The following is a 10,573-nucleotide window of genomic DNA, read 5'->3' on the forward strand; positions in this document are numbered from 1 at the left end:
GCGGAATGCACCTAACGTGCCAATTCCGGCGAGAGAGTAACGCTTAATGTGAGGCTACCTGTATTTGGCGTACCTGAATTTGACATTGTGTTGTCTATTTTAGCTGAACACTAAGATGGTTTAATTTTATTTTTGGAAGTGAAACAAGGCTACTCAGGTGAGAAAAAAACCCAAAATGTATAACCCCATTGGAAAATATAATATGGACTGTTTGAATATGTGAATCAATTTCTTTATTTGGCGTACCCTCGACGATATTGCTCGTACCCTCTGGGGCGTCTACGTAAACATCATTTTTTAATTTTTTTACATATTATTTATTTCACCTTTATTTAAACCAGGGTAGGCAGGTTGAGAACAAGTTTTCATTTACAATGCGACCTGGCCAAGATTATAAAAGCAAAGCAGTTCGACACATACAAACAAACAGATGTTACACGAGTAAACAAACAGTATTAATACAGTAGAAAAAGAAAGTCTAAATCAATGTGAGCCAATGAGGGTGAGATAAAGGGAGCAAAGCAAAAAAAAAGGCCCATGGTGCGAGTAAATACAATATGGACAAGTAAACACTGAATGGTAGATTTGCAGTGGATAGAATGTGCAAAGAGAGATCGAAATAATGCGGTGCAAATGGAGCAAAATAATAAATAAATACAGATAGGGGGAGAGGTAGTTGTTTGGGCTAATATTATAGATGGGGCATATGTACAGGTGAGGTAATCTTGAGCTGCTTCTGAACAGTGCGTGCCTTAAAGCTAGTGGGGAGATAAGTGTTTCCAGGTTTCAGAGATTTTGAGTTCGTTCGCAGTCTTTGCAGCAGAGAACTGGAAGGAGGGGCGGCCAAAAGGAAAACATTGGTTTGGGGGTGACCAGAAGATATACCTGCTGCAGAGCGCATGCCACAGGTGGGTGCTGCTATGGTGGACCAGCGAGCTGAGATAAGAGGACTTTAACCTGGCACGGTCTTGTAGATGCCTGGAGCCGAGTGGGTTTGGCGACGAGGTATGAAGCAGGTCCAGCCACCGAAGCGTACAGGTCGCAGCTGGTGAGGTAGTATAGTGGGGCTTTTGTGACAAAACGGAGTGGCACTTATAGACGCATCCATTTATTGAGTAAGGGTATTGGAGGCTATTTTTGTAAATGAACATGCGCGAAGTCGAGATCGGACTAGGATGGTCAGTTTTACAAGGTATGTTTGGGCAGGCATGAAGCAAGTGCTTTTGTGAAATTGGAAGCACCTATACTCTATTGATGTGTTAACTTGAGTGGAGTGCGAGGGCTGGCTTCCGGGTTGGAGGCGCGCTGTGTTAAGAAGCAGTGCGGCATGGTTGGGTTGTGTTTCGGGGACGCATGGCTTTCGACCTTCGTCTCTCCCGAGCCCGTACTGGAGTTGTAGCGGATTGGGCGGATTGCAGGAGAGTGTTTTGAAGTTGAGTTTTTGGAAAATAAAATATATAAAAGATATGCGAAGAAAGATGTAAATATATATATACACGGGACACGACAAGACGAGGACAAAGGACGTCTGACTGCTATGCCATCTTGGTATGATTGGTATCAATTCAATGAACTTAGTTAGCAGGGACAACACACAAGGGTCAATTCAGGATCATCTTATGCCCACTGTACTGACAGGTCTAACCACCTGTCAGTACAGGCTAACGATGGAGTTTGCAGTGGGTTTTAATAAGTTAGATTTGATCAAAGAGAACGTCGACTTTAATTATTTACTGGCAATAGGGTTTGTCAGGATAGATAGAGAAGAAAAAAAACTGAGAAACGGGATAGCGAGACAGAAAGGAAGAGAGTTAGAGAGAAAAGAGCMAGAGAGCGACTGGTACAGATGAAGTGAGATACAGAGTGAATAAGGGAGAGAAAGTGAGAGATGAGAATAAAAGAGAGAGGAAGCCCAAGGAAGTAGCATGCAGAGTAAATGGCGTCGCCCTCCTGTCTGAAGAGGTGATTGTAGTGCTCGTCTCTCGCTGCACACTGAGAGGCTGGGAGTACTCCACAGCCATTATCGGCCCTCGTGGCCTTTCATCTCTCAGCCTCTCCCTCCCCCTCTCTACCTCCCTCCCTCTTTCACTCACACATGGGGGTTAGCTGGAAAGGCAGGGGAACAGGGACAATGTTTATCAGTAATACTGACCTGAACAGCTCTGGTATCGCTGGTTCCACAGGCACTGAGAAATACAGGCAGAGAGAGAGAGGGGAGAAAGGGATGGGGAAAGAGGGATGGGGAAAGAGGGAGGGGAGAGAGAGAGGGAAGAGAGAGAGATGAGTGAGGGGAGACAGGGACGGGGAAAGAGGGAGGGAAGAGAGAGGGAAGAGCGAGAGAGGAGAGAGAAAGAGGGGAGAGAGAGAGGAGAGAGGGATGGGGAAAGAGGGAGGGGAGAGAGAGAGGGAAGAGAGAGAGGAGAGAGAGGGAGGGGAGATAGGGAGGGGAGAGAGAGAGGGGAACGAGAGAGAGAGGGAAGAGAGAGGGCAGGCAGAGAGGGATGGTGAGAAAATAATGAGTGAGGGGATGCGAAAGAAAAAGAGTAATCCCTATATCTTAAAAGCATGCTTTCATCAAGGTTAAAAACAGTGAAAACCATATTCAATAGAGGCAGGCACAATAACACAATGTAATTGGCTGGATAGACTGCCTGGAGAATTGTGAATTCAAGAGTGTCTCATAAAGGATGGCTTGTGAGGTGAGAGGCAGTGTGAGGAGAAGAGTGAAGTAGTGAGTGAGAGAGCTGTGTGTGTGTGTGTGTGTGTGTGTGTGTGTGTGGTGTGTGTGTGTGTGTGTGTGTGTGTGTGTGTGTGTGTGTGTGTGTGTGTGTGTGTGTGTGTGTGTGTGTGTGTGTGTGTGTGTGTGTGTGTGTGTGTGTGTGTGTGTGTGTGTGTGGTGTGTGTGTGTGTGTGTGGTGTGTGTGTGTGTTGTTTGTGTGTACGTGTGTGCTTGTGGGTTGGGGTAAGGTCACCCTGAGTGGCGCCTGCAGTGATTTGAGGAGAGTGCAGACGCACCTCGGATACCTTTTGAGCGTGTGCGATGGCGCTTCTCGTCTGCATTCACCTCCATCTGCAGAGGAGACACAAACAGATAGTCAGAGATAGAATCCCTGCCAGGGCCTGTGCCAAGAGAAGAGTGGCTTTCACGGCCTGGCACCTGGGTCTGTCTGTCTGTCTGCCCGGCCGCCCGTCTGTCACTCTCTCTTATGAACACACACAGAGACACCTACACCCCAATTTATCCCGACAGTAATTGCCTGGTGCCAAAGCTTCACTGTTTCTGACACTGTGAAATTGCATTTATTTTCTCTTTAAAAGGATTAAGAAATGTAGATTTTGCCAGGTGCTAATGTCACCCAAACCTCTCCTTCATGGTGCTTTGAAATATGTATGCAAATGTACTGTGAAAACAAATGCATAATTGCATTGGTTCTTCTTCTGGTCCATATTTGTGTACGGATTATGATATTCCATCGTTCGCCAACACAGTCACGCTTCTCCATTAAAGGGCACCTGTACTACTTTCTACCTAAAGGTGTCATCTTTGCTTTATACCACTTGGCACATTCCTCAAACAAAGTCATATATATAGAGTATAATTATATCCCTCCCATATTCCGCTAGACCACATTATTCACTGTGTACACAATGTTCTGRATGCCTCTCAAAGCAATGTCTCATCTGTAAATCCTCTTTTTAATCTCACAGATATCACATCACTCCCACTCCACAATGTCTCCCACACTAGAGCCATCATCACACGGTAAAAGTGGATCCCGACTGGTCAGAGGAGCATTAACCGTTGATGAGTTGAACGAAGGGGCGCATTCTGTTATTCATGTTACMGAACATATGAATGCTGGCTGAGTTGTGGACTATCACAGGCTAGCCGGGTTTGGATGTCTCTTTAAGGCTCCATGATTTATTAAAGTGCCACTGAAGCCTTCAGTCCTAATGGTGGAAGCCGTCGTGTTTTTTTTAATGCTGGCCATAAATGTTTCAAACGGGGAAAATAAAATGATCAAAGCCAACGGTAGCTAGTAAATCTTATTAGTGTGGCGGGGTGTTTTTGGGAGGGGGGGGTGGAGGAGGAGAGCCTGAAATTATATTTCTGTGGAGCGGCACAGGGGTTTCCATGGTAATAAGAGGAAATCCTACCTCAGGGGAAAAAAACAAGAAGTTATCAATTCGTGTGGCCCAACTCACCACACTCTATTTACGTTGACATTTGGCTCATGAGAGACAGACAGAGCAAAGGAGCAAATATGAGGGACAATGAATGAACTGCATGACAGAAACTCAATTAGTCYTCACCTGCTGAGACTAGCCAGGCTCAACATGATAATGCTCTGCTTTGCACMGGTGTTTTTCAACAACCATATGGGAAGCACTCAACACCTGACCTCAACAGTGCTACACTTTATGTCCGAAAACACAACGTGAGCTATTTCCTCCTGGCTATGGTGAGTGAGGGAGTTCCACAGACAAACACACAACACACACACAAACACCATGCCTATCTACAGCTGTCAGATTCTCTCTAAGGGCTTCTCTCAGCCGCCATGACAACAACAACAGCATCTCCGTCGCCGCCACTTCCTCCATCAAGGCCCCTTGTGAGACCGGTGCCCAGGTCCCTGAAAGCCTGTCTGAGACTCGTCCGCCCCTCTGGGTGTTATGAGCCCTCCTCACCCTCCCCACCCTCCTCACCCTCCTCACCCGCCCGTTTTTTTACACAAATGTCACAGATGTAYTAGCTGGCAGTAATGGAAAGATAAGGAAGATCTGTTTCCCCAATGTTCATACCGTTTTACCGTATTTATACRGTATATTGCAGATAAGAGGCAGAATAACTCTCATTCGTGCCCTTTCTGTGCCGTCTGTGTGTGTGTGTGTGTGCTTGTGCGTGTGCGTGTGTGTGGTAGGGGCTGGGACCACAATTCACATCGTTATCGGTTTTCCTTTGTTTCACCTTGAAGTTTTGGGAGAATATGTCTCAGGCATATGGTGCTACCTCCACACCCCCCCACACCTCTCCACCGCCCCACTCCTCAGCCTGCGTTGGTATTCCTCAGTGAGTCATTGGAGAGGTTTCCAAAAACCACACTTGCATGATCAAATTTCACTGCAACTAGGTATTTACGCCATGCATCACCCAGTGACAGTAAACATGCATGCTATCTCCATCTAAGTGCATCTGAATAGTTGTGAAGGACCATGCTGATAGCAACTGAGTGGGTGCCGGAGATAGAGGGAGATAGAGAGGGAGAGATAAGGATGGAAATCTGCTGTCAACATTTTCTCCAGTGAGTGTTGTTGTTGTAGGTAGGTAGCTATCACTCTGAGACGAGCTTGTGGAAAGGTTTGGGTGTGACAGAGTTTTGTATCTTTACCTTTAATGGTTGGGATTGAGTATGACAGAGGTGTGGCTCGACATCTTAAAACAGGGTTATGAGATTATCAAGATGTACCGTATCATTATGACTGAAATGGTTGCTGTAACTGTACCTGAAATGGTTTGGGGTGAGATTGCTCTTTGGTCCAGACCTCTGCTTCCTCCGTTGCCCACAACAGTAGACGTTTGACGGGAGAGAAAGGGATCACCACTCTTTCAAGTTCATTTTCTGCAAAGAATTAAAAAACAATATCCATACTTAGGAATTCAAATCTCCATGCAAATCATAATTACCCACGCTGTATGATAGTGTTTGGCTTGAGCTTCCTTCCTTTGAGAAGGAAGCTGATGATAGACTCATGAATAGTCACATAGTATAACATGTATGCTATATACGGAGTGAATGTGATTTCCTCCCTCCCGATAGCTGCTTGTCATTTTGTGAAATAGACTTGGCAAGGCGGTAATTAGCTAGATCTATCATATTCTGCAGGAAGTGGGAAAAAATATGGCTAATGATCCATGCTACCCTCCATGATTTCTCTTCAACTCTGCCGTCCTATGAATTGAAAAGAGACAAAGATAGCGGGGGAGAGAGAGAGAGAAAGTGTGCGAGTGAAAAATAGATAGTAGTGAGAGAGAGAGAGAGAGAGAGAGAGAGAGAGAGAGAGAGAGAGAGGGGAGGGAAGGGGTGTTGGGTGGACAAAGCATGCTTGGCAGCTCCAAGGAGTTCAAACACTGCTGATGTAAAACAGTCAGATATAAGAGGCCTATTTATCTCCCCTGACCAGGGGCAATAACACTGCCTCTCAGAACACAGACGCCCAGGGACAAACAAAGAGCAAGAGACGAAACGCAGAGCAAGATGCATGGTGAACACGAGGGATGCACTGTGAGAAAAGTGAGAAAGAGTGCGAGAGCATTTTAGGTATTTCCGGCAGTGTGACGTCAGGTCACAACATTCCTCCCCATTGCTCCCACACAAACGAACACAGTCTACTGTTCCAGTTCATCAAATTTCCTTGCGTCTGGGATCTAGAATTGGTATTGTGTAGCCTAGGCCTATGCTTTGCCAATGCAGATACAGAACGAGTAACAGAGAGCAAGCTACAGTACGGCGAACTTAGCAAATGGGGCATTTGTGGTAAGTTACAATGGAGGGCCGCATAATTTTTTGCACAACCCAACATTGTTTGTAAGTTAACTATGCTATCGCTACTAGGCTTACAATCAAACACTATGCTTTATAACCATGTAAAGACCACAAATGGTGTATACTCTGATGTGTTTTATGGGTGTTTTGCCTGATGTTTAAAGCGCTTAGGCTTTCTATCCTAGTCAAGGTAATACTGCTATTGGCCAACTGTTTATTTTTTTGCAAGTTATTTTTTTGTCAATGAATGCAAGTATTTTCTAAAGCATTTTACAATTTGTAAATAAGCTGCGGGCCTCTATCTAACAGGCAGAGGTAAGGCATGTATATAATTTCCTCTCTCCCTCACTTTCTTCCTTCTTCACCCCCACCCCCCTCTTCTTCCATCCCTCCCTGTTCTCTGTGTCTGTCCTGTATGTAGGCATGTAATTGGAGGAGTGTCCAGGAGATAGCAGAGGAGGTGTTCATGATGCAGCAGTGATGAATAAGCCCTCATCAGGGAGCACTGTCAGACCCACACATATGTGCACACACACACACAACACACACATCACACACAACACACACACACACACACACACACACACACACACACACACACACACACTCACACACACACACACACACACAACACACACAACACACACACAACCATGAAGTCCAAATAGCCAGTCAACAGCCAGGCTGCGACAATTACCACATCTCTACAATAAAGCTTACAATAGCCAGCTGTGCAACACAATATGTTGCTGGGAATACTGCTAGGGAGATGAGGGCGTCGGGGTGTGTTTGGTGTTGTGGTGTGTGTGTTGTGTGTGCTGTGTGTGTGTGTGGTGTGTGTGTGGTGTGTGTGTGTGTGTGTGTGTGTGTGTGGGGGGGGTTTCACAAGTTTTCCTTTGAACCACTGGGGTTCTCATTCTGTTTCCTGACTCTCTCTTCCTATCTCATCTCTCTCTTCCTCTCTCTCGTCTACTTTTGTAGTTGAAAAATAACAAAAACCCTAAAGCATATGCCCAAAAGACTTCTCTCTGCCTCCCTGGGAAGGAGACATCTACTATCAGCGTTCAGCCCTCGTTTCAGAGTTACATCCCCTCCTACAAAAAAAGAACAAGAAAAAGTTCCTTCCTCCCGTAAACCTTTACTTTTCCCTCAACTCAGTCTCCCTCTCTTCTTTTCTCTCTCCTCTCTCCCTTCTCTCTACACACTCACCCCTCTCCTCCCTGTCCCCCAGTTCTCTAATCAGACACTGAGTGCCGCTGGCCCTGCTCTCTGATTGGTCTGATTAAGGCCTTGATTTGGGACAGGGGATGAAATCAGAGCCCTGACGTGTCGTGTTGTAGCTTCCCACATCCCAATGCCTTGGCCTACTTCTCGCTATGGGGTTGTGTGTGTGTGTGATTTAGTAATCCATTCCTACAGCAGAGATGGTATTCATTATGGTTAGTGTGTGCTACTCTTTCAGCACCAAGGACAGTGACAGAGTGACCTCAGCAAGGCAGTAGCAGCACTGACTACAGCCCAGACAGACAGACATTACAAATCAACACACAAACACACACATATGCACTAACGCCGCACACACACTTTTTGGAGTGAGTGATGGTGTGTTTGTGTAATTGTTGTTATTTCATAACCCATAGAGGTGGGGGAGGAGGATGGACTTAGCCCTTTTCAAAAGTGATATTTATCAGAGCCAGGGTATATGGCCTGTAAATAGCAGTTGTATATTGCCTGACATATGGTGCCTGTGAAAACCATTTGCAATGAAAGTCCACAGCAGAGAGATAGGCTCAGGGAGACTGTGCACGAGACACACACACAGGCACACACGTACTCACAGGCACATGCGTACACACAGGCACATGCGTACACACAGGCACACGCGTACACACAGGCACACGCGTACACACAGGCACACGCGTACACACAGGCACACGCGTACTCACAGGCACATGCGTACACACAGGCACACGCGTACACACAGGCACACACGTACTCACAGGCACATGCGTACACACAGGTACACGCATACACACAGGCACACATGTACACACAGGCACACATGTACACACATTACACACACGTACACACAGGCACACACGTACACACACGTACACACAGGCACACACAGGCACACACGTACACACAGGCACACGCGTACACACATTACACACACGCAAGCCTAAAATAGCCTTCAGTTTTTAAGAGTGACTGGGGCTGCCTGACCTACATTTTGCGGAATGTGTGTACGCAGCACAGAGGAGAGGAGCTCTATCTAAATATTCTTTGTCATTTCTCGCTCTCTCTCTCTCCTTTCTCGCCCCTGTTCCTTATCTTTTCATATTTTTCACGCTATTAGTCATAATAAGCACGCACTAAGCATACACAAACACATTAAACAACAATCCACACAACACACACACAACACACAACCACTGTGACCGAAGATCCAACACAACCACAACACACATCACACACACACACACACACACACCAACACACACACACACAAGAGGAGAGAACTGCCTTGGTAATCGGAGCTTTAGAAGCAGGTCTCTTTAAAACACAATGGCCATTTGGAAGGCACAGCCAGTCTGGGGAGGCAAGGTGATCATTGACCTGTCATGATGCAGGCTGTGATGCCATTACTCATTTATGTAATCTCCACACTGTCATGGAGGTGTGAGGTCTTGGGGGAGTCTGGGGGAAGAAGGGTAAGGTAGCAGTCCAGCAGAAGAAGAAGGATTCATCAGAGAGGTAGGGACAGGGGGAGAGGGCAGAAAGGAGGCAGGGGACAACAGGGTTAGATGGGGTAGACAGAAGCAAGAACGTGGGAGAAAGCCATGGGAATGCAGACTACTGTACATCGGATTCAGTCTTTTACGGTTATCACATGTCACACTGTGCGATGATACCAAATTCAAATCGACATTCAACCTGGACAGACTGTACGATTTTGTTTCAATTTCTGTTCGTCACGATTGCTGCGATTGTTGAGAGGCTAAATCGCCGAGTAGGCTGATCAACTGCGCGTAACTGATTGATCTGCGCATTGCCCAGCACCAGCATCGCCCAAACCTCTCATACGCTTGATGTGGTGAGTGAAGTGAACAAAACAGCTTCCCGTAAATAACTGGTCGCTGTGTTAAAACGTTCCATGTTAATTGGCGATTTTGGCATCTTAAAACCCTATCAGGAGCCTGATTCAATTGCGCATGTGAATTAAGTAAAACAAAGTTATAGGGAAATCGTTTCTTCTTGACAGCATGTAAAGGTGTAAACAAACTACTATATTATTCTGACTATTCACAATAATCTTATTATTGTGTGCAAACTCACTGGCCTGCCTTGTTCCTATTGGTCAGTCACCCGGGGTCGACTCGTAACAACAGCACACTACACGATAAAGGCAAAAAATATCTGACACACCAGAACTTCCGGGCCTGAAGGACCGTGCCGTAACGGTACTTAAAATCGGCAACATAGACCCTGTCACACTGAACGAGCTAAAACGTCGACAATCGTACGGCCTACGATATTGCCCACATGGGATATTTGCTAGGCCGGGAAGGCCAAAATCGTGCACGCAAGTCCCCCAAGAATCGTACGGATCTGGGTGGCTTTTGGAGACAGTATGAGACCTGGGAAAGACACAACTGGAGGATCGCCAATAGAATGGATGAAGGCACAAGCGAACCGGGGCGAGATGACGAGGGCCACCCTCAAGAGCAGCAACAACCAGGCAATCAAGGCGTTTAGAAATAAGGGCAAAATTGAAAAAAGTCTTTGCACCATCCGCAGGTATGGTGTGGAGGGAATGTAATGTTGCCCGAATGACTCTTGAGTGTTACACCAGAATTGTTCCTAATTCAGCCACATTGGAGGGTTTATCGAGCATGACCGCCGTTTGCGAGGTCACGCCACAGCATCCCAATCGGATTCAAGTCTGGACTTTGACTAGGCCACTACAAACGTATTCTTTTTTAAGCCATTCAAGAGGTGACGTGTGTTTTGGATCATTGTCC

The 10,573-nt window shown here is 46.3% G+C and overlaps 1 protein-coding gene across 1 annotated transcript in view; it reads right to left on the reverse strand.

Annotated features, from left to right (window-relative positions):
- LOC111963138 (myelin transcription factor 1-like protein) overlaps positions 1–10,573 on the reverse strand; it is a 160,610-nt gene that overhangs the window by 103,889 nt on the left and 46,148 nt on the right. Inside the window, exons 2-4 of the mRNA XM_070443323.1 lie at positions 5,509–5,624; positions 3,025–3,070; positions 2,153–2,186 (exon numbers count right to left, since the gene is read on the reverse strand). Coding sequence (XP_070299424.1) covers positions 2,153–2,186; positions 3,025–3,070 — 80 coding nt within the window. The 5' untranslated portion in view covers positions 5,509–5,624. The remainder of the gene's footprint in view (positions 1–2,152; positions 2,187–3,024; positions 3,071–5,508; positions 5,625–10,573) is intronic.

Source organism: Salvelinus sp. IW2-2015, linkage group LG4q.2 (genome assembly GCF_002910315.2).
Source record: "Salvelinus sp. IW2-2015 linkage group LG4q.2, ASM291031v2, whole genome shotgun sequence".
Taxonomy (NCBI): domain Eukaryota; kingdom Metazoa; phylum Chordata; class Actinopteri; order Salmoniformes; family Salmonidae; genus Salvelinus; species Salvelinus sp. IW2-2015.